The sequence below is a fragment of the Podarcis vaucheri genome (assembly GCF_965113315.1).
Source record: "Podarcis vaucheri genome assembly, chromosome: 14".
NCBI lineage: Eukaryota > Metazoa > Chordata > Lepidosauria > Squamata > Lacertidae > Podarcis > Podarcis vaucheri.
In genome coordinates, this window is record NC_138752.1 from 37,126,697 (window position 1) to 37,151,238 (window position 24,542).

At 45.7% G+C, this 24,542-nt stretch overlaps 1 protein-coding gene across 8 annotated transcripts in view; it reads left to right on the forward strand.

Annotated features, from left to right (window-relative positions):
* The window catches only part of RAB11FIP3 (RAB11 family interacting protein 3), an 87,185-nt gene that overhangs the window by 36,959 nt on the left and 25,684 nt on the right, over positions 1-24,542 (forward strand). For 6 of the 8 annotated variants that reach the window (XM_082199073.1, XM_082199074.1, XM_082199076.1 and 3 more), the window contains 2 exons: positions 4,203-4,297; positions 18,334-18,521. In XM_082199073.1, the coding sequence (XP_082055199.1) occupies positions 4,203-4,297; positions 18,334-18,521 (283 nt within the window). The remainder of the gene's footprint in view (positions 1-4,202; positions 4,298-18,333; positions 18,522-24,542) is intronic. The other 2 variants (XM_082199075.1, XM_082199078.1) reach the window with 1 other exon arrangement.

Here is a 24,542-nt window from a genome sequence, read left to right on the forward strand (position 1 = left end):
TTGGCTATGCCAGTGGAGAGTTACTAATTAGGGTCTCGCAGTAGAGTAATATTCCAAACTGTAGCATACTCTGGGAATATGCTGCTCCTAACAACCAGACCTGAAGAACAAAATTATTATTTCATTTTAAAAATGCCCAATTCATTTCAAAAGGGGGTTGAGGAACTGCAACTCGCTCTATTTAAAATCACTTTTCTATCTGCAATATACAAAATGCTGCTCCACAACTCTGCAGACCCCCCTTAACACAATTAAAAAACAATGGGAGCACGACATAGGTTATGAGATAAACTACCTAATGGACTAGAATGTGGTCTAAACCATTCCCTTTAAATCCATTTCAGCCAAAAGAAGGGAAATCACTTTGAAACTTATCTTAAGATGGTATCTTACACCGAGGAAATTGGTGCTAATACATCCAGGAACCTTACCAAAATTCTGGAGAGGCTGCACCTCTACAAGCACGTACCTCCACATGTGGTGGGACTGTCCCCAACCCTTTTGGACAGCAATCCTACAAGAAATATGTAAAGTAACTAAGCAGGTATTGGAACCCACCCCAGAACTGACCCTATTGAATATTTTCCCAGACAGTAATGCTCACTCACAGTAGAAAGAGCTTATAACCCACCTACTCTCAGCAGCCAGAAACATCATAGCTGGACACTGGAGAGACCTGTCAGGAGTAAACATGGACTTTGGGCACCAAATTGTAATGGAAACAGCTTTAATAGAAAAGCTAACCGATAGATTGAAACTGACATGGGGACAAATAAAACGGAGAAACTGACTCGGGGACACCTTCACCCTGATATGTTGTTGTTGTTGTTTAGTCGTGTCTGACTCTTTGTGACCCCATGGACCAGAGCACGCCAGGCACTCCTGTCTTCCACGGCCTCCCGCAGTTTGGTCAAACTTATGTTAGTAGCTTCGAGAACACTGTGCAACCATCTTGTCCTCTGTCGTCCCCTTCTCCTTGTGCCCCCCATCTTTCCCAACATCAGGGTCTTTTCCAGGGAGTCTTCTCTTCTCATGAGGTGGCTAAAGTACTGGAGCCTCAGCTTCAGGATCTGTCCTTCCAGGAGCACTCAGGGCTGATTTCCTTCGGAATGGATAGGTTTGATCTTCGGCTCCCCTTTATTACACACACAGCTCAAAATGACAATAATGATAGCAGGGATCTACCAGCAGCATGCAGATCAGTATGGCTAACTTGACCCAAGAATCTATTCCTCCCTTCCACACATGTAAATGAATCTCATGGCGGTCAATCAAAGGCAAATAACCACGCCCCAGGCCCCCCTCCACCTTCTCTCACTGCCCATATAAACCAACAAATGTATAGAAAGAGAACCTACCCAAATGACGCCGACATAAAAGCCTCACCCATATACCAATTTGGGGAAATGAAAAAATAATGTGCAAATTTATCACTCGCCCTCTCCCCTCTCCTCTGGGTGCCATAATGACTTACATTGAATGTAACCAAAAGACTTTATAATCTGAACAAAAAAAGGTTGAGACATTGCATGTTCTTTTGTAGATGATGAAAATCTTTAATAAAAAGTATTTAAGATCGGTTTTCCAGGATGTAATGGCCTCCTCCTGGATGTGAGTTCAGAAGAGCAGAAATTTACAAAGCCTCGAAAGGGGAATTGTTGCAATCCAGACCGGCTGCAATGTGCAGAATCAGCAGCCGTAAAACCGCCATTTGAGAAGCACGGCTTGTGTGTTGAAACGATGAGCCAGCTATACTCCTTGCTGCTCAGGCTGCGCTAGTGGCTGAAGACGGGACCTAAGCTCGTTTCTCAGCATGAATTACGGTATTGCCCTTGGCAGCCGCAGACCCTGGTTTAAGAGATCTAATTTATCAGGCTGCCATGTGCTAGACTTCAGCTGTAGTGGACTGATCCTGATAGAATACCCTTTTCCGCTTTCATATTATAGGGGACAGTTTCGCAGTAAGGGAAGAGCGGAAGGACTGTAGCTCAGGGATGGGGGAACTCAGTTTCACTCCTTGACATCTTCAGGGTAGGGCTAGGAATGTCCCCTTGCCTGAAACCCTGGAGAACCGCTGCCAGTCAATGTAGGCCAGGTTTCCTCAGCCTTGGCCCTCCAGATGTTTTTGGCCTACAACTCCTGTGATCCCTAGCTAGCAGGACCAGTGGTCAGGGATGAGGGAAATTGTAGTCTCAAAACATCTGGAGGGCCGAGGTTGAGGAAGCCTGGTGTAGGCAATACAGTGGTACCTCGGGTTACAGACGCTTCAGGTTACGGACTCCGCTAACCCAGAAATAGTACCTCAGGTTAAGAACTTTACTTCGGGATGAGAACAGAAATAGCGCGGCAGTGGCGGTGGCAGAGTGAGGCCCCATTAGCTAAAGTGGTACCTCAGGTTAAGAACAGTTTCAGGTTAAGAATGGACCTCCAGAATGAATTAAGTTCGTAACCTGAGGTACCACTGTACTGAGATTGGGTCTGAGGAGGTGCAAGACAGCTTCCTATGTTTCTAACATAGCGAAGAGTAACTTTGTACTAATGTAAAAATGGTTTTTCCTCTAGGAACTTTTTTACTTGTGTTGCTTTTGTGGAGGAAAACTATTGCATGAACAAATTTGTAATCCCAGGGTAGGGAAGCACCAAGTATAGGTAGAAAAATGTTTTCATGGGGCTGGGGGAGATGGGAAGATTCTCAAGCAAAATACTGTTGACAGCTTTCCAGGTCGTGTAACCAGCATGACTAAACCGCTTCTGGAGCAATGGAACACCGTGACGAGTGCCAGAGCGCACGGAAACGCCATTTACCTATGTTTTTATCTGCCAGTGTCAGTGTGGTAGCAGCAAACTGATACATTCTCTATGCCCACTCTAATAGTAGATTATTAACATTTTTTATCCACCGTTATAACTATTTTCTTACCTTTTCAAAGTTAATTATATTTAACAAATGCATTTTCAGTTTCCTTTGACCACACTGTGAAATTTTGCCATTTTCTTATTTTTGACATAAAATTATAATTTTCTATAGTCTAATTTGAATTTGCATCCCCAAAACATCACCACACCACACTTCCAACTATGTTAGATTTCTGGGTCATATGTTAGATTTCTGGGTATGGTTAGATTTGACCACTAACTTGTTGCTTTTAACATATAGCCACAAGATTTTAAAACTTAAAGTTTGTTTCTTTAAACTTATCTGCAAATAATTTTTTTTTTTTTAAAGAGATTTTCCTGAGCTCAGCTTTTGGAATCTGACCAAAATCTTAAATGGCCTTTTTGACCTCCTCTTGGAACATGCATTGTAAATTCTGTATTTGTGTGCCTACGTTCATCAATATCTCTTGGATTTTGGTATCTTGAGAGTTGAAGGTGTCGGGGTGCCCTCCAGGTGTTTTTCACGACTAAGTTGAGGAATGCTGTGTTAAAGCAACATTTGTTCAAGAAGCAAAGCCCCTTTTCAGCTTCAGATGTGCCATGATTCTATATGTGTCTTTTTCTTTTAATATTTGGGACAATTTATATCTCTTGCTGGAATATTATTTTTGCATTGGCTCCAACAATACTCCTGAGTATGCCTAGTGTTTAATACAACTTTTTATGTACTTTCAATTAAATAAAATTTATTTTACTCCAGCGAGAAGCAAACAATATTTTCAAGCAATTATCTCATAATAGTGGGCATGCTGCCTCTCAGAGGGAGGCGATTCTGCTCCATCTCTGTATCAGCAGGGATTGAACATTGCAGCTCACCTCACCTAGAGATGCAACATGGTTTTCCCCACTGGAAGAGGAGATAAAGGCAAGGAGAGAGGCACAGCGAGCACCAGAGGAGCCTAGGGGGCAAGGTCCTTTCGTCCCCCCTAAAATAATTGAGGGGGCCCCCCCCTGAGTTGAAGGGAATTCCCATTCAAATGGTTTGTGTGTGCCACGTCATGTGATCAATTATGCAGGCTGGGTTTACCTGGAACCCCCCAATATTTTATTTAAGCGGGCACCCCTGGTGGGCACCCTCCTCTGTGGGTGGAAACTTTGGGCTTACAGAATGTCCTTTGCATTAATCTTCTGACGCTTCTCCTGCTGCTTGTGACTTCACTGGAGGAGTGTTCCAACCCCTGAATGTTGCTTTTTTAAATAAAAAAACTGCCTTTCCCTCCTGTAATAATATTTTGCTGTGTGTGTGTGTTTTCACCCCCTTTCAGCAGTTCCTGACAGCCAGCTCTGCACTATGGGATATGCCCATGATGAACCACCATCTGCCTGTCCTGATGAGTTTGATGACTTTGTCACATTTGAGGTGAGTGTCTGAACACAAAGCCTTTTGCGTGCCCCTAGTGAACTAAGGTCTGTGCAGGGTTTGAGTCTTTACAGCAGCCGTCTCCAGCCTTTTCAGGCCCAGAAGACTTAAATCCAAACATGGCCTTAAATCCAAACATGTATTTGGGGACTCCATTGCTTAATTCATCAATTTGTTACCCTAGTGGGAGTGCTGCTGAGGCGACCCACCTTAAACCAGGCCACATGGTCATGGGTCTCAGCTAGGGATGGGGGGAAATTCCATTCAGTTTAAACGCAAACTTGCCTTTTAGCCTTCAAAGTTTGCTCCTTTCCAAATTTTGCAATGCAGGTCTCCAGCCAAGTTATCTGTGCATGTGTTTGTGAAAATAACATTGTTGTGTTTTGTTTTTTGTTTTTTAAAAAATGCATTATATTACAGAAAATTGCTTTGCAAAAATGAAATGACCTAAAATGCTGATGGGTTGTCGTGAGGACTTTAAAAAAGAATTCACCAGCTGATGAGGAAATGTGGCATTCTTAATCTGTGAAGGCTTTCTTGGCAGCCTTGCAAGGTGGCAGTGCCATGCGCCACCATTTACGGGATCTCTCACACTCACCGCCCTCCACTCCTGCCACATTTATTTTCTTAAGAATGCTTGCTTTTGCAAAGAGGCATCCATCTGTGTGCAGGCCTGGATGGAGACCAGAATTGTATACCCACTGCTTGAAATTAGTTAGCATGGCCCATTTTGCTTTCCTTGATAAATGGGCAGGAATTGGTGGCCTTGATTTCTTGGTGTAGCATTTGTTTATTTCTCCTTCCTCTAGTCTGCAGGTTCAGGGGTGAGTATTGCAAGCATGTATTGCAAGGGACGCGGGTGGCGCTGTGGGTTAAACCACAGAGCCTAGGACTTGCCGATCAGAAGGTCGGCGGTTCAAATCCCCACAACGGGGTGAGCTCCCGTTGCTCGGTCCCTGCTCCTGCCAACCTAGCAGTTCGAAAGCACGTCAAAGTGCAAGTAGATAAATAGGTACCGCTCCGGCGGGAAGGTAAACGGAATTTCTGTGCGCTGCTCTGGTTCTCCAGAAGTGGTTTAGTCATGCTGGCCAGATGACCCAGAAGCTGTATGCCGGCTCCCTTGGCCAATAAAGCGAGATGAGCGCCACAACCCCAGAGTCGGTCACGACTGGACCTAATGGTCAGGGGTCCCTTTACCTTTACCTATTGCAAGCATGAAAGACTGGGGAAGTACAAATCTTTATTTGCCTCACTTTATCCAGTGTCAGGCCTTGTCTCCAACATGGATTTTCCCCACCTCTTCCTTTGGTTACGCATTAAGGAAGCTTTGCAGGAGGATTGAAATATATGGCTGTCGGCCTGTCTTGATGACATGAGTGCTCCGTTTCATGCTAGTCATTTGCCTGGGGCAGATCAGAGTGCAGGGATGTTGAAGCCTGTGGCTACTGGGTTGCTGCAAATTGTGAGCTTTCCACTCCATTCAAAAGAACAGTGTAACCGGCAAATGGGGGCGGGGGGGGGGGCAGCGTGACAACCACATTTTTTCAAGCCCAATTTATTTTCCTGAGGTCGTGCCCTTAGGCATTTAAAAACTGCATGCAGGTCATATGGCTCTACTCCCTGCCCCGCTTTCATCCCCGCTCAGATCTTGCCGCCTCTGCAAATACATCCCACGGTCAGGCAGAGTGACTGGCAGCTAAATCCATCTGGCTTTGTTTTCTCCTAATGACACTTGAGAAGGTTCAAACAGAGGTTCTCTCCTGTCCCTCAGACTCTCCAGTTACAAGATCAGAGCTTGGCTGGAAGCTGCTTCTGCCCAAAGACAATGTTGAAGTGAGGCCTAGTGGCAGTGATGCAACTTTAGTGTGGCCATTGCTCCTTGCGAGTTGGCAGTTGCCACAGGAGATGAGGCCCTTTCTTTTTATTCTCCCCCCCCTTTAATTTTTTTAAAATACATTTTTATTAATAACTGTTTAATAGTTCAGAATAATCCCCTTTTCATTTTGTTGACAGGACAAGGAGAGTGTAAAGTGAAATAATAATAAAAAAGAAATCAAAAACATCAGTCTGATGGTGCAGTCTTTCCGAAAGTATCCAAATTTAGGTCCACAATATTCATAGCAGCCAGAATGCTTACAGGAGATGCTTTTGTATTTAATTTCAAAACAATAAAACAGTGCCGATGTGCCACAAAAGAGTCTTATATTTTGTTCTTTTAGCCAGGCGTAGATCATTTGTTATCCCCCCCCCTCCCAAGCAAGTTGCCAAAACCATAAGAGAGCATGCATTTCTCATATTAAAGAATAAATGAAAATAAATAAACAAACCTTTTCCTGGTCTGTCTGTCTGTCTCTCTCTGTCTCTCTCTCTCTCTCTCTCTCTCTCTGAGTTGGCAACGCTGCCCTCTGCTGACCGACCAATATAATACACTTGGGTGATAATCTTAAAATGCATTCATAGAATTTTAGAGTTGGAAGAGACCCTGAGGATCATCTGGTTCAAAAACAGAATAGCAGCAACAACAAAAATCCCTTTATTTGTGGAACACAGTTGTAAGACGGGCATTCGAGGTGTGGTCAAAAACACAACTTGAACCAAGATCGGACGAAATGAGTGGTGGAGGAAATATGAGGAGTGGCGCAATTGTGCTGGACTGACTTGGGAAGAGACTGAAAGAGGCTGTATTGTATTATTGAGAGCTTGTATTAGATCATTGAAAGGGAAGGATTTTTGTATAATGAGTGGAAAGCACCCGAGTCCTGTGAACACCCTTCATGCAACCTGGCCTTTATGCTTGTGCACAAGTATACTTTATCTTTGCAAAGTGCTTAGAAGCCTCGCTGGCTGTTAAGCAGTATATAAATTAATACTAATGACAATGCTAGTGCTGGTTACTAGACCTGTGGTCTAGTAAGACCTTCTTGATTCTGAATTAAAATGAAGAAGACCCATAGCATAGTGGCAGAACACCTGCTTTTGTATGCAGGAGGGTTCCAGGTTCAATCCCCAGCTTCTACAGGGCAGGGAAATGCTTAGAAAGTCAGCCATTAAAAAAGGAGCCATTAAAGTACGTGGAACAGGATTAAAGTGTTCTAGAAGGAAACAGCAAAGACCAGCTATCCACTAGTGCCAAGTGCAGGCTCTCCGAGAGGAATGTGCCACACATTCAGACAGCCTATGAATCGAACGGTGTGTAAAGCGGTGGAACATCTGATGCAGAACTCTTCAGCATAAAAGCGAAACCATGGCCAGCCGTAGAGGATATGCTTCAGTAATCTGCTATACTTTTGGAAAGTGGTTTGTCTATCTGTCCGTTTGTCTGTCCACTGTGGGTTTGGACACCTCTTGAGATATTAGCACACACAGGTTCACCACGAGGTGGCAGTCTTCGTCGATGCTTGGGTGCTGGGCACCATTTTGAATCAAGATGGCTGGCCAGAAAGTGACTTTGCCTGATTTTTGGCACAGCAGGTCCTAACTCTGCTAATGTGAAGATACTGTCTCCCTATTTGGCAAGACTTTGGCTTGACTTCACGCAGTTTGGTATGACAGTTACAAACAAGGTTTCTTGAGATGCAGGAGGAGATTTTTGCCAATCTGTGAGTCCTGCATCACTGTGTATGTGTGTGTGTATCGAGCCCCAAAACTCATAAATCACATTACCAATTTAAAAAATCACTTTTTTTTTAGTTTCTTCAAATGCCCGGGCAGAACCAGACCCTTTCTGCTACCATAGTAGACACTACCATTCTTGACACTTTTCATCTACCATAGTGATTTTCTCTCTCATGATCTAGTCCAGCCACTGCACTGGATATATGGAGTCTTGGCTCGCCTGCCTGTCAGTCTTGATTTAGAGAAGCTCTGCTCATTCTGGGGCTGAAGGAGAGCCGCCTTCTAATCGCAACTTGTCTTTTGTTGCCTTTTGCCAATGATTACTTAAGGACTATGTTCCTGTGTGCTCAGTGATGTGAGGAATGTCAGGTGGCTGAAGTTGACTGAATCCCTTTATCTCCTTAAGCTTGGACATTGCTTCCTCTGGGGCACAGCGTACTTCTTGTGAAAACACTTTTTTGTGGGGGGAGGGAGAGAGGGAGCAAGAGAGAGAGCTCAACCATGCACATTAGTCATGTGCTTTTTCGAATCACGTGTGAAATCTGCAGTTGCACACAGCCCCATAATTCTTGGACCCACTGTAGCATCACCAATTACTTCTAGATAAACAAGCTTACGCCCTAGATATCTGGGTGGGGCTGTCCTTGATTAACCCCATCAAATATGGCAGTAATAGCCAACCAGATACCTCTGGGAGCTCTTCTGTGTCCCCAGCATCTGTTACTCTGAGGTAGAGTGACTCTAGATATGGTGGCTCAGCTTAGCAACCATGTCTAGCTTCGGGAGATAGCCCTATAAGAGCAGTGGCAAAGCTATTTTCAGCCAGAGGGCTGCATTTCCCTGAAAGGAACCTCCGGGGGGGGGGGCACATGGCAGTGGTGGGTGAGGCCAGAGACAAAAGTGGGTTGGGCCATGGATGCTAATTTTACCTCTGTACAGTAGGCTTGTTTCTGCACACCCACACCCACGGATCCCTCTATCCTCCATTCTAGGCACCACAATTTAAGGAGGTTATTGACAAGCTGGAAGGTGTGCAGACAAGGGCAAGCAAGGTAATAAAGGGTCTAGAAACCAAGCCTTATGAGGAACGGTTGAGGGAGCTGGGTATGTTTAGGCTGGAGAAGAGGAGATTGAGAAGAGATATGATAGCCATATTCAAATATCTTAAGGGCTGTTACATGGAAGGAGCAAGCTTGTTTTCTCCTGCTCTGGGGGATGAGACTCAAACCAGTGGCTTCAAGATACAGTGGTACCTCGGGTTACAGATGCTTCAGGTTACAGACTCTGCTAACCCAGAAATATTACCTCGGGTTAAGAACTTTGCTTCAGGTTGAGAACAAAAATCGTGCAGCAGCGGCGTGGCAGCAGCAGCAGGAGGCCCCAATAGCTAAAGTGGTGCTTCAGGTTAAGAACAGTTTCAGGTTAAGAACAGACCTCCAGAATGAATTAAGTTCTTAATCCCAGGTACCACTGAACAAGAAAGGAGGTTCCGAATAAACACCAGGAAGAACTTTCTGACAGTAAGAACAGTTGGACAGTGGAACAGACTCCCTCGAGAGGTGGTGGACTCTCCTTCCTTGGAGGTTTTTAAGCAGAGATTGGATGACCATCTATCATGCATGCTTGAGTTGAGATTCCTGCATTTCAGGGGGTTGGACTAGATGACTCCTGGGGTCCCTTCCCAACACTACAATTCTATGATCCAGGCAAGCAAGAAGCATTATCAGAGTTCAATTACAAAGTCTAGCCAGGCAAAAATACTCAAGGAGGGTGTGAAGTAAGGCTGGAGAGAGACCTGATGGGGAGCAGATGGAGAAGCCCCCAAGCCTGAGGTTCCCTGTTCTTGACCTGTATCATCTACAAATTGGCTTCCCATTATTTAAAGCCACCAGAGTCTTGTACATGGCCATCACCATCACTTCCTGCAGCAGTGAATCCCTCAGTTACACCCGATGGCATAGAAATCCTTCCATTTTTCTATCCCTAATCCCTTGGCAAGGGACGCGGCTGGCGCTGTGGGTTAAACCACAGAGCCTAGGACTTGCTGATCAGAAGATTGGCGGTTCGAATCCCTGCGACGGGGTGAGCTCCCGTTGCTCGGTCCCAGCTCCTGCCAACCTAGCAGTTCGAAAGCACATCAGAATGTAAGTAGATAAATAGGTACCGCTCCAGCGGGAAGGTAAACGGCGTTTCCGTGCTTCTCTGGTTTGCCAGAAGCGGCTTAGTCATGCTGGCCACATGAGCCGGAAGCTGTATGCCGGCTCCCTTGGCCAATAAAGCAAGATGAGCACCGCAACCCCAGAGTCGGCCACGACTGGATCTAATTGTCAGGGGTCCCCTTTACCTTTAATCCCTTGGCAATCGGTTTCTTTGGGTGACACCCCCCTCCTTTTCGTATAGGGAGAGAGAAATGTTCCTGAGCTAGAAAAGGGTGTGTTCCTTTGACACAAGTTTAAAACTTAGCTGTCTTTGTCCAAAGGTGGCTGAGGTCTGCATTTAGTTGCAAGAATTGAGCCTTCCCAGTGAAACACCGGCAGGGAAAAGGGGCTGGGCTGGGGGGGGGGATTAGCCTGTAGGCTGTTATCTGGGGAGTTCAAGAACAAAAGGAACTCTGTTGCGAGAGCTGAGGCCAGTTTGTTCAAACCAGCCCAGTTTGTACTTCCTGATCGCTTCTTGCCTCCTCCCCACCCCCAGCAGAAAGCCAGGAGGTGTGTGTGTGCTTCTAAGTAAGCGTATCCAGAGTTGGACTTTCGCTTTTCAGAGTAGGAACTTTGCCTGCCTTCAGGTAAAAGATTATCCCTCGGCTTTAAGAGGAAAGCGGTGCCAATCTGAGGTACTAACATGGTCCAGATTCCGGTCCTCTCTGGAATGCTCTAGCTCAGCCCCTCGGGTGGGTTTCGAGGCAGTTGAGCCTGTGTCGGGAGGGGTACTTGCCTGTCCATCTGTCCGCCCATAACACTTCGGCATCAGTAGGAAGCCATACCTAGTCAGCATTTTCCATGAGCCTGCTAAGACGTGGCATTCTCCACCTGTGAGTTTTGTATGTGTGTGTGTGTGTGTGCATGTTTTAAAAGAAGGGTGTACTTCTGTGTTGGTTTGTTCTCTCCCAGGATCGTTGAGCTCATCCAGGAAGGAAAAGGGTTTGGATCTATTGAGCAACAGAAAAACCGGTTCTGTGGGGAGGCTGGGGGAGCAGAGAGGTCAGCACCAGCAACCAATGTAAATCATTTCTTCGAATGGTTGCAGAATTAACGCACTGTGGATCCTGCGGAGTTTGGGAAATAGAGGGAGGTGCTTGCATAAAATATTCCGTTCAGCAATCAACCAAGGTGTTTTTTTAAAAAAATAATTTTTATTTGATTTTACAGGTATAGAGTTATAACAATGCAAAATGCATATCCATATTTAGAGATTACTCTGAATCTCTTAGACTTTTCACCTCCATGAATCCTATTACTGTATAAACCTTTTTAACTGCATATTATTTCATCATCCAAATTTTATGTGTCTCCAGTTTATCCATAGAATCTTCTACATTACAAGTGTTATTGCAAGCCTGCTAATGTTTTCATCTGCTTACAGTGGTCTCTCAAGTAAATTATAATTTCCCCCCATTCTTTATTGAAGTTTTGGTCAGCAGTAGTTTGCACCTTACAGCTCTACAGTCCTCAGAAGTTTGAGGTGGCAGCGGCCAGGGAGAGGCCATTCTCTGTGGCCTCCCCTAAGCTGAGGGAGCCCCTCCTGGCATCCGGCACTTTCATTATGTTGTTTTTGTTGTGTACCTCTTACCTATGACATCTGATCTCTCTCCTTACCTATATAGGACCCACCGTATTCTCTTGGCTGTAGTTTTGTTTTCACTGCATTTAATACTGTCATTTTTTAATTGGTGTACCCCACCCCGGAAACTCACGGTGAAGGTGTGCATATGAAATCTCATCCTTCGTTTGATTACTCTGCAAGCATTACGTGCAGACGTTTCCAGTATCCATAAGAAAGTTGCTTTTTTATATATGCTTCCCCCACTCTTTCCCTTGCTACCACCAATCCTTTGGCTGTTCCTCCCAGAGACTCTGGGGTCCTTTTCCATTAGGGATGGAGATCTTTTCAGAGCTAGTGGTAATGATGTTCCCTGAAGGCAATTCCACGTGCTGTTAAGGTTGGGGTGTGTATGGAAAGAATAGGCTTATAGGGAACATCGGAAGCTGCCTTATACTGAGCCAACCTACTGGTTCATCTAGCTCAGTATTGTCAACACTGGCTGGCAGTGGCTTCATGAGGTTTCAGGCGGTGGACAGTCCCAGCCCTACCTGGGGATGGTGGGGATTGAACCTGGGACCTTCTGCATCTATAACAGCTGCTCTAGCACTGAGCTACAAACACATGTTTAAGCATCTGTATGTGCCTTGCAGGATAGCCACCCCCGGTCTACACACTGACCTGCAGCTGTTTAAGGTTTCAGGCATGGATCTCTCTTAGCCCCACCTAGAGATGCCAGAGATTGAACCTGCATGAAGAACAGGTGCTCTTAGACTAAGATGGGGCTCTACAGTACTTTAGGATGTGTGAGCAAACATAACAGGCCAGGGTACCGGACCTGATCTATTGCATTGAATCATAGAATCATAGAATCATAGAGTTGGAAGAGACCACAAGGGCCATCGAGTCCAACCCCCTGCCAAGCAGGAAACACCATCAGAGCACTCCTGACATATGGTTGTCAAGCCTCTGCTTAAAGACCTCCAAAGTAGGAGACTCCACCACACTCCTTGGCAGCAAATTCCACTGTCGAACAGCTCTTACTGTCAGGAAGTTCTTCCTAATGTTTAGGTGGAATCTTCTTTCTTGTAGTTTGGATCCATTGCTCCGTGTCTGCTTCTCTGGAGCAGCAGAAAACAACCTCTCTCCCTCCTCCATGTGACATCCCTTTATATATTTGAACATGGCTATCACATCACCCCTTAACCTCCTCTTCTCCAGGCTAAACATGCCCAGCTCCCCCAGCCGTTCCTCATAAGGCATCGTTTCCAGGCCTTTGACCATTTTGGTTGCCCTCCTCTGGACACGTTCCAGTTTGTCAGTGTCCTTCTTGAACTGTGGTGCCCAGAACTGGACACAGTACTCCAGGTGAGGTCTGACCAGAGCAGAATACAGTGGGACTATTACTTCCCTTGATCTAGATGCTATACTCCTATTGATGCAGCCCAGAATTGCATTAGCTTTTTTAGCTGCCGCGTCACACTGTTGGCTCATGTCAAGTTTGTGGTCAACCAAGACTCCTAGATCCTTTTCACATGTACTGCTCTCAAGCCAGGTGTCCCCCATCTTGTATTTGTGCCTCTCATTTTTTTTGCCCAAGTGCAATACTTTACATTTCTCCCTGTTAAAATTCATCTTGTTTGTTTTTGCCCAGTTCTCTAATCTGTCAAGGTCGTTTTGAAGTGTGATCCTGTGGTGTAACCTGTGGTGTAACTGGGGCAGGAATCCTTGATAGCTGCTCTTAAGCTTGTCCACAATGCGATAAAAAATACGTTCAGTGATTGTGAATATAACTTTTTGTAACTACAGTGTGGTGTTGTTTGTTTCCTCGCAACCTATGGTGAAGATTCAGGTAGGTAGCCAGCAGTGTTGGTCTGACGCAGTCGAAATAAATAAAAAAATAAGAAAATGGTCCAGTTGCACCTTAAAGACCAACTAAGTTTGTTCTGGGTATAAGCTTTCATGTGCATGCACACTTCTTCAGATTCCTTTTCTTATCAACATCACAAAGAAACTTGCACAGGTACAGGTAGCTGAAGAAGTGTGCATGCACATGAAAGCTTATACCCAGAACAAACTTAGTTGGTCTCTCGGGTGCTACTGGACAATTTTCTTTAATGTTTTCACCATAGGTTGAAATAATAATAAAAAAAGACTGGCTGACAGAAGGGGCGAAAAACCTCTGCTATAATGTTAGCAGGTTGTTTTTGCTGAGAATGCAAGAGTTACTACTGTATTTGATATTACCATAAACGCAAAGTGTACAGACTTGGACTGAGCCTTTATCTTATTTTTTACTGTTTATATGTGTTTTTGTTTTCAAGACTCCGTTTGCCACTTCTTTCTCCCCCCTCCCTTTCAAATTGAGTATTTGTTCAACGTTGCATGGGCAGTTCACAGAAAAGATTTATCTGTAGAATGTGCTGAGGTCAGGCCTGCTGGTAACACAAAAAACAAACTTCCTTAGCCGAGGAATCTGCAAAGGTCTTTCAGCAGCTGCCCTGGAAACCAGCTGCCCTTCCTGAGGCTGTAAAATGGGGGCGAGGTGCAGGCGGGGAAGTGGATTCCCCCCCCCAAAGGTGACAGTTTAACTTTTTTTTTTGCTCTTGCTGCAGCAGCAGCAGTTTTTTTTTTGGAGGCTTTGCTTTTTGGTAAATGGATATCTAGGTTAGGAATGTGAGCCTGTCTCCCTGGCATCTTGGCTGGGGTTTAATATTTAATTGGAGGGAAGGAAACAGAAATGACCAGGCAAGGCTATATCTGCTGTTGCTCCAAAGCAGTGGCTGAAACTTAGAACTCTCTCTACTTTGCCTATTGAGGAGTGGAAGCCGCTCAGTGGTGCAATGCACACAAACATTGGTGTACAGTGGTACCCCGCAAGACGAATGCCTTGCAAGACGGAAAACCCGCAAGACGAAAGGGTTTTCTGTTTTGGAGGCGCTTCGCAAGACGAATTTCCCTATGGGCTTGCTTCGCAAGACGAAAGCCCATAGGGAAATCTCCGGGGACCTGTTTTAAATTGCTGGCGGTCGGGAGCAAAGACTTTCGCCCAATGCCGGCCTTCAGAAGAGGTCCTGGACCTCTTCTGAAGGCCGGCGGGGGGCAAAAGTCTTTGCTCCCCCCCCGCCTGCCTTCCCGGGACAGCGGAGACTTCTCCACTGCCCCGGGCGATCTTAAAATGCTGGCGGGCGGGAGCGAAGCGTTCGCTCCCGCCCGCCAGCATTTTAAAATCTCCCCGGGACAGCAGAGACTTCGCTCCCGCCCGCCAGCATTTTAAAATCGCCCTGGGATAGCAGGGGCTTTTAAAATGCTGGCGGTCGGCAGCAAAGCCCTCCTGTCCCCGGAGCTTGCGGGGCGGGAGGTGGGAAGAAGGGCTTTTCTTCCCACCGCCAGCCTTCAGAACAGCCTTCTGAAGGCTGGGGGTGGGAAGAAAAGCCCTTGTCCCCCCCCCAGCCTTCAGAAGAGGTCGGGGGACAGACTGTCCCCGGACCTGGTCTGAAGGCGGTTTCCCTAGGAACGCATTAATTGATTTTCAATGCATTCCTATGGGAAACCGTGCTTCGCAAGACGAAAAACTCGCAAGGAGAAAAAACTTGCGGAACGAATTAATTTCGTCTTGCGAGGCACCACTGTATACCTGCGACTTTAAACCAGCTTTTGCCAACCTGGTGCCCTCTAGATATTTGGACTACAACTCCCACCAACCTCAGCCACTTAGTTCCCCTTTTTCTGCGCCATGGAGGGGACCAAGAAACAGTCACCCATGCCTTCATCAAATGAAAGCTGAGCTACTGCGTTCCTCCCTCTGTGGAGCTGCCCTTGAATGTGGGGTTGCAAACGGATGAATGTATTGATTAGAGCAGGCATCCCCAACCTTCAGCCCTCCAAATGTTTTGGACTACAGTTCCCATCACCCCTGACCACTGGTCCTGTTAGCTAGGGATCGTAGTTGTAGTAGGCTGAGGGCCGCAGGTTGGGGATGCCTGGATTAGAGTATTGAACTGGAACTGGGGAAACCTACCTCAGCCTTCTGATTTGGGGCTAGTATCTCGGCCCTCCAGATGTTTTGAGACTACAATTCCCATCATCCCTGACCACTGGTCCTGCTAGCTGGGGATCGTGGGAGTTGTAAGCCAAGAACATCTGGAGGGCTGAGGTTGAGGAAGCCTGGAACCTGTCCTATCCCTCAGGGTGGTCATGAGGGAAAAACAGAGAGAACCTTTACCGTAAGTTCTGTGAAAGAAAGGGTTGATATAAGACTAACATCTAAAAAAACCAGGAGCATTGACAAGAGCTATCGGTTTTGAACTGGCTTTGCGGGGGGACGGGGGCTGTGGTTAAGCAAGCCTGGCAGAGGGTTTCAGTTCTTTAAAAAATTAGTTTAATGTTACTGTGTTAAGGGGACTGTGATCAGTTTTCACACTTCAGCTCAAGGCTTCAGGATCATATGCTGAAAATCTGGAGAGAAATACAATTCTGGAGTGATCCTCTGTTTACCTGTCTCATGTGTGCCTTTGGCATTTAAGCAAGTGACATGAAAGCTTGCAAAATCTTGCTGCTAAGCACATGGTGTCTCCTTTGCTAACCTTTCTCGATACAGAACTTTGCAGTGTTTTTGAAAAAGCTCCTCTGAACTTGATATGGGTGTGTATTTATTTGTTTTCCCCTGGTGTGCAAATTTAAGTCAAGAGTCAAGATGACCTTCAGGAGTAATTTGCCTGCTTTTGCATTCTCTTTGGAGTAGAAGGGAATAAGCGGTATTCTCCCAGAGATTATTCTGACGTCTGTTCACCAGAAATAACTGCCTTAAAAAAAAAAGGTGTTGTAACACAAATGGATATGTGTAACCTGGATTTCTTGGTTGCTTGTTGAAAGGGTCTGTCCTTAATGGCTCGAAAAACAATATACTCTGAAGGCTTTTGTTTTTATTTACTAGAGCGTTGTACCCAACGTTGCTCAGGAATTGTAAGAAACAATAAAAGCAGTGGAGTTTTGAAATGTTGGTGATCTTGATTAAAATGGGCATCTAGTTGTATCCAAACATAGATGAAAACCTGCTCTTTGATCTCAGGACCCATTGTGCAGAAATTTGGATAAGATGTCTTAAGAGGTGTCCAGCTACACAGTGAACAAACAGCCTTCCAAAATATATAGTGGATTTAGTTCATGTCTATCCACCTGTCCTTCTGCTGTGGGATTCAAGGCACTGTTACATTGGGGGTTCCCAGGCTGTGTCTCCCAGGCACTGACCAGATCAGATCTACTTAGCCTGAGTAGATTAGCCACATCACATGTCTTCTGGATCCTGCCCTGGGACCATTCCTAATGGCAGGACACAGATCGCAAATATTGTAGTTACCTGCTTCATTTATCTGGTTTAAGTCTGAATCCAGCCTCGTGGTTTGTTTTGATCCAAACAAACCATGTGTGGTAAGCCAAGAACAAACCTTGGTCACACCTCGTGGTTTGTTCATAGTGGAATGTAGACAAATGGTAGGGCTGGCTATAGATACGTCTGTTTACGTTTGTGCTTTAAATGGGAGAAGAAATATTCTGTGACTCTGAAAACCCAAGGCCTTGTACTGTTACTGATGTTACAAGCCTGGTTGGCAGTGGTGCTTAGTGACCAAGTTCTGAGAAGAGAGGGAGATAGGTGATTGCTTTGAGAATGTTAGGTGGGGCCTGGATCAGGTCAATGCATTCTGATTGGTCTGGATGGTGGCATAACCTGATTGGCTGGGGGTTCTTGTCAGTTGGGATTTAACTGTCAGTTGGGAGAAAGATAGTTGAGGAGTTAGAGGGAAAGGAAGGTCTGATTCTCAGCTGGCCCCCACCTGCCTGTAGTCTTACATACAACCAGCCCAAGGGGTGGCCCTGCTTGTCACCTTCCTCCTTAGTCTGAGGGTTGCCCTTGTAGAATTCAGCAAGGAGAAAGAGGATGGGAACAAAACTAGAACTAGTTGGCTCTGCCTGTCTATGCCTCTGGCTCCCCCTACTGTTGGGCTCCCTGCCTTCCACCCTACCAGTCCCAACAGGCGCCACCCATCACTTACATTAAGCCAAACAATGGCTTTGCTCCCGGTAGTTGGGAAGGAGCGCAGTGGCCAAAATTTTCTCCCTGTTCACCAGTGCACTTCCTCTTTCATGCTAAGCCATAGTTGGGCTTTGTGTTGTGTGCAGATGAGGCCATTGTAATCAGAGAGTTCATGAAGAAGTATACAACAGAAAGAGTGCATGTGTACCTTCAGTGAAGGAGGTATGTTAATACTCTCCTTCTCAAAATGGCCTACTCCATTCAGTACTTCACCCCTCTCTTTTCGTTCCTGCTCCAGGAACATAGGAAGCTGCCCAATACTGAGTCAGATCATTGGTCTGTTTAGCTCAGTATTGACAACACTGACTGGCAGCGGTTCTCCAGAGCTTCGGCAGGAGCCTCTCCCTACCCCACATGGAGACGGCAGGGATTGAACCTGGAGCCTTCTGCATTCAAAGCAGTTGTTCTACCACTGAGAGAGAGCCCTTCCTCCAGAAAATGCTTTCTGCTGAAATAAAACATAGATGTGATTTGGAGTTGTCATGAGATCTCTCTCTCTCTCTCTCTCTCTCTCTCTCTCTCTCTCTCTCTGTTCTTACGTTGCTTTTTCTCCTCTTCTCTGCAACAGGCAAATGAAGTGACAGACAGTGCGTACATGGGCTCAGAGAGCACCTATAGCGAGTGTGAGACTTTCACGGACGAAGACACCAGCACCCTGGTGCATCACGAGATGCATGATGAAGTAGAAACGGATAGCGCGATCGATTCCACTGTGCACTCGGAGTTCACGGACCCCATCGAGGAGCCTGAGAACGGGTAGGTGCTTTTATCTTGGTGATGGGTAGGACAGCAGGAGCCTCTCCGGGAACTTAAAGCAGAGATTTGGAAGCTTAGTTTCTTGGCAGACCAGCCTTAGGAAGCACAAAACAAAGGGGTAAGTGGCCATTTCTCCCCTCCACAAAATGTAAGGGCTGCATTCATGCATCACAATAAGCCATAAAACCACAGTTTACTGTGTGAGAGCCAATCACACCTGTTTCTCCTCTCTCTCTACCAATGCTAGGAAGAAACAGCCCGCTATCCTTGGCTTCGCGGTTGTGTCCGTTGCACTGATTGTGGTTGGGTTTGCTCCAAACCAGCTGCAGTGCTAAAACCTATGTTTATTCTTAGCTAAATGATCATAAAAACCTTTTAAAACTTTCAGCCACAGTGATGTGTGTGAGTTCTGCATCTGGCACGGAGAGCCAGGACAATGTTTTACCATGGCATGTGAACTGGGCCAAGGGGGGAGCCTTGCTGGATCTGATCAGCAGCCCATCAAGCTAAGCAATCTGTTTCCCGCAGTGGCTAACCAGAAGCCGGCCGTTGTCTCCCGGCGTTGCTTCTTAGCATCTGATATTCAGGGCACACCCGATTCTGGAGGCAGCACAGCCATTGTAACTTGTTGGTAGCCATTAATAGCCTTATCCTCCCTGGATGTGTCTAATCCCCTTTCTAAAGCTATCTAAGCCATTTGCCATCATCACACCTTCATGGCAACCAGTTCCCATGCATTTATATCTGCTGCGTGAAGAAGTACTTTCGTTATTCTGTCTGTTTTTGCCATTGGTCGTGGACCCACAGGTGGTTGCAGGCTGATAGGCTTCTCATCCCTGGTTTACGGAATTTGCATTTATTTCATTTAAACATTTGTATCAGGTGTCTTTTCTAGATCAGCTCTGTCCAAGGTGGCAAACGGAAAACGAACCATAAAAATAAAGTAATCTAATAATAGCACTTTAAAATTTAAAAAGAAAAAAGGCACTATGTTGAGATACAATTCAGGCAGTATAAAAACAGTTTTGAGAGCCACAACAGAGAAGTAGCGTGAACAATTATAACACATTCTTAAATGTGGCAACTGAGGAAGTTCTGTCTGGTAGAGGCTGTCCTTGAGCAGGCCTTGCCTCATGTCCCCACCAATCTAACTACTAGGACCTAGGAGAGCAGGGTTCAAATCTCCACTCAGCCATGAAGCTCATTCGGTGACCTTGGGCCAGTCACCATCTTTGAGACTAACCGACCTTACAGAGTTGCTGTGAGGATGAAAAGGGGAGGAGGAGATACATATACATTGTCCCAAGATCCTTGGAAGATAAAGGTGGTATATAAATGCAATAAGTAAGCAAGTAAGTAAATTTTAAGGGCAGGCCAACTGCGCATGGCCTCAGGCAATGGTCTTAAAGCACAGGCAAAAATGAGGCCTGTGGGTTTCTGGAAGAAATTGCCCTTTTTTCCTGGGGAACGAAGTGTTAAGACTAAAGGACTAGAAAGGTGAATGGGGGCTCAAACTGGCAACTAGCTGTGTTGCATAGGAGCCAGCTCCTAGGGGCCAAGGGGTCTTCAGACCCCTCAGTAAAATATTTAAGGAAGCAGGGCCCCACAAAGTTGATGGGCATTGATATTCAAATGGTGTGTGTGCACCATGTCCTGTGATTGATTATGAGGGGCGAGGCTTACCTCCCCCAGTATTTTATTCAAGTTGGCACCCCTGCTTTGTTGACCTGCAAGGTTTGTCTTGTGCAGAGCAAAGTTGAAGTTTTGGGGAAGTGCATGCTAATTTCCACCCCTAACGTTGTGGATATTTTGTGTGTTTTTGAAAAGGCAATCATACAGTCATGCTGGTACCCCCCCTTTTTTTTTAACTTGACCTGTTCAATGAAAGAAAAAAGTGCATTCATATATCCACCTGCCACCTTCTCTCAAAAGTGTCCAGAGTGTGATCCAACCTGATCATAGCAATCATTTGTCCTGATAAGGCTTGTACAGGGGGGAACCATCTTGGTGAAGTCAGACCACTGGCCTACTTGGGCCCGGAATGTCTACGCTGTCAGGAATTGTACCGATGATTTCCTACAAAGTCTGCACCCTACCACCAAGCTACAAGCCCTGGGTGGGGTTTTGGCTGGCGGTGATTCTCCAGGTTCTCTGGCAGGAGCTGTCTGAGTCTGTGACTTAACTATAGCCCTGTCCGACTAGTTCCCTGCTGGGCACAAGCCACCATATGTATCCATGAGAAGGGAGGACTCTTCAGGTTTTCCATTTTGGGTATCAGGGTGTTGTTGTTGTTTAAGTTGACTTGGGACTTAAGATGTGCCTTTGCACTAGTTTAGGGTTAGGCAAAGCTTCTTTTCCCCACCCCCCAAAAAACCCTGTTCACTTTCTACTTGGAGCACCTGAAGGAGGACTTCCCATATGCCCACAAGGAGCTGGAGAAGGTTCTGATTGTGACCCGGGGCTGAAAGAGTGTTTTTGCTGCTGGAGGCCCTGCAGATTAAGAGGGGGAACTGGGATTAGCCTCCTGCCGCTTTCTTTGCTGAAATGAGCTGGGCTCAGTGGTTGCTAACCCTCAGTCCGTAATCAGCTTCTGAGCTGCGAGGCCACCAAGGGCCCTTTTTTTCCCTGGAGAGAATTAGCAAGCATGCCAGCTTGCGTTCGCCCTGCCCGGCCTCCTGGGAGTATGGCTCAGTGCATTGGACTCTCCTGCCTGTAGGTACAAATGCCTTTCTTTGGAGGCGGGTGGGTGGGATATTTGTCTTTTTAAAAGTGGAGTTGCTGTGTTTGACCAGGATAGTGGCAGTTCTGTGTGTGTAGCTTTGGAGTGGCTTCTTTACAAGCACTGGAGACGCAAGGTCAAGCGGCCAGCAAATTAACATCAACGCTGCTTTTTACAAAGCATGGTGGAAAATGCCATTCCTGCAAGTCTTATAAAGAGTTATGTGCGGGATTAATTGATGTGCTAGGGTGGAAAAGAAGTTGAAGCTAAAAGTTGAGTGCCGGGGGGGGGCAGCGTCATATGCTCCTGGGTAGGCATTGTATTGCTCAGCCAAGAATGCTATGTCCTAGGAGGAGGGTTTTTTGATCCCTGACACATACATACATACATACATACATACATACATACAATGACCCTGGACATCCTCCATTTGCTGCAAGAAGCCAGTGGTATGAGGACTAGAAGGAAAAAGAATGGGTGGTGATTTTTCGTTTATTATTATTATTATTGCCATCATCAATCATTACAGGAACAGATTCCTTTGAAGCCTTTCATTTCCATATTTTGCATTCCAGTGCTTAACAAAGCAAGTCCATCTCCTGACCAGATGGCTCTTCCAGTCTGCCTTCTCTCCCTTGGATGGAGCGGCACAGTTTATCCATTTCTGCCAGCTCCAGACGTTTTAATAACCATTCCCATTCAGCTGAAATTGGTTGACATTTCCATTTTCCAGCCCACACTTATTTTTGCTGCCATCCTCATGATCCTAACTGATCTATGGGAATGTTGCTCTCAGTCAAAATGGCAGGAATGATTATTATGATGGCTTCTCACGAGAGCCCAGGGCAATTGTCAGTGCAGCAGCATACAATAATAATAGACAATTTTTAATAATAGTGTGCCTTAATTCTTTAGAGCTGCCTTGGAATGTGCCCCCCCCCCACACTTTTTAGTGTCGACAAACTAAATTGTTATTTTTTAAACAACAACTCAAAACTTGATGGACGCTCTGTGCCATCTATTTCTAATTTGCTAGTGGTCATTCCTAGAGTATGACTATATATATACACCTGTTGATAAAAATGCTCCCCTTTCTATGTTACAAACTATAGTTCATCCAGATGGGCACTTTCTTATTTTGTTGACAAGGATCTGAAATATGACATTGGATATAGAAAATATATATGGTCGAAATTTGTACTCTCCTAGAATGTGTTCCCTGAATATTTGAGCTGTTTGACTGATAGGACATATGAACAGAAGCAGAAATTGGGCCTTTTGCATAACTGGCCTTGCCTTGATCTTGACATGGATTTGCCTCCCATAAGATTGGCTTGACCACTTCTCTCTCACTCTTCCTCTCCCTCCCTCCCTCACTGGGGCTTACTAGATTTTAATATCTACTTTCCTCCAATATTTCCTTCCTGCACTGGGGTCTTGATCCCCTCTTTCTTATTTCTGTTTTGCTGGTGGTCAGAAGATCTTCTCCTTGTTGATGTCCAGAGATTTGACTCCCATCTTGCCGCCTTCTGCTCATGCACTTCCCTTGTTTTTAGTGCGTTAGGGATCTTTACCAAAATAGGGACACATTCCTCTCCCTTTCCAGAAGCTTACTTACCATGGCCAGTATTTTCGAGCCATCAAAAATGCCTAGCTGAACAGGAATGTTTCAAAATTTCTTCTGAAAGTCAGTAATGAGGGAGGGCACTCCACAGATGGGGAACCACCACTGAAAGGGCCCTGTCACAGGTGAACACCAGCTGAGCAGCAACTGGAAATGACACCACCAACAGAGTGGTACCACTGCTGCCAGAGGAGAGGTCACTAGTTCCTTGTGTAGTGTATTTATTTTTACTTTCTTCCTCAAATATCAAAATTAAACCCAAGTTGTGAGCCCAGTTTAGAGGACCGATTTTACTGATTTCTTTTGAAGATTGCTTCCCAGAATTTTGTAATCTTTTCATAACACTAGCATGCAATTACACACACAGACCCCACAGATACACACAAACCTTAAAACACAATGGAGCAAATCCCAAAAGTAACATAATTGTATATTATCCTTGGGCAATGCTTGTAGCTTTTTCATCATGTGTACTTTGTTTGGAGTACTTCAAACCTGAATCTCTGCATTGCCTTTGCTTTTGGGAATTTTTCATCAGCAGTGAGGAACACAGCCTCACTCCTCCTCCTGTTTCCTGAATGATAGCACGACTGTTCCGTCTGTTAACACAAAAAGCACACACACTTTTGCATCCCTAGAATTGCTGATAACTCTGGGTTTCCTGTTTTTGAATTAAGGAAGGACCAGTGTCACGAATTCTCATCCACATAGAGGTGCAGGGGTTTGGTGCTTTTGGTTTAAGCCACTTCTTACTCTGATTTAGAAATTATATTTGAAGAGCCTTTCCAAGCCTTTAAAGTTCTTCAGTCCTGAAAGACCTGCAGCTCACCTACAGATTCAACCTCATTTACCTTGCAAAGTGGGTGGCCCTTAGGCCCCCTTTTCCAGTCAGGGAAGTGAGGCTGCAGGGCCACGTCCCAAGACCTGTCTAGTGACAACTCAGCTAGTTTAAAATGGCAAACGAGGACTCGCATCTGTGACTCTGTCCACTAGGCTATGCACCCATGTATGAATGGCGTTCTTTTTGTTACGGAATGCTGGTATCTGTGAAATAAGCCTGGCGTCTGTGCCTTTGACAAGTTACACTGCTTAAAAGCATGTTCCTGGGCCCTTAATAGGATTATGCAGTCCTAAATGCCGCAACACTTTAATATGTGGGTTGGCTGTGCAGCTGAAAATATTTTACCGTTGATTCAGCCGCCTCTTAGATTGGTTGCCTGCCATACAGCCACTGCCTTATTGTATGCACGTTCTACAAAGGACATAAGTTTTGCTTGGCCCAGCTATATTTGCGTTGTGCTTGGGCATTCACAGCACCTTCTGCAACGCTGGGTCTGCACAGATTTGCAGCCTTGGGTGTATGCATGCAAGCTCTGTCATGTGTCATGTGCCTTGGCCTTGAGTGGTGTACTCCAGGACAGAGCAGTGATTGGTTTGGTCACCAAACTAAAACAAGGAAGAGGGGAGGATTGCATCCAATGTAAGAGCCCTGCTGCATCAGGCCAAAGGTCCATTGAATCCAGCACCTGGTTCCCACAATAGCCAGCCAGGAACCATTCTGCCATCTGCAGAAGACTGCCATGCAGGCCCCTGGCTCTCTCATTTCGCACTCTGCTGGCTGAGGCTGATGGTACTATGAGTCCAATGCAGCTGGAAGGCACCAAGTTCATAAAAGCTC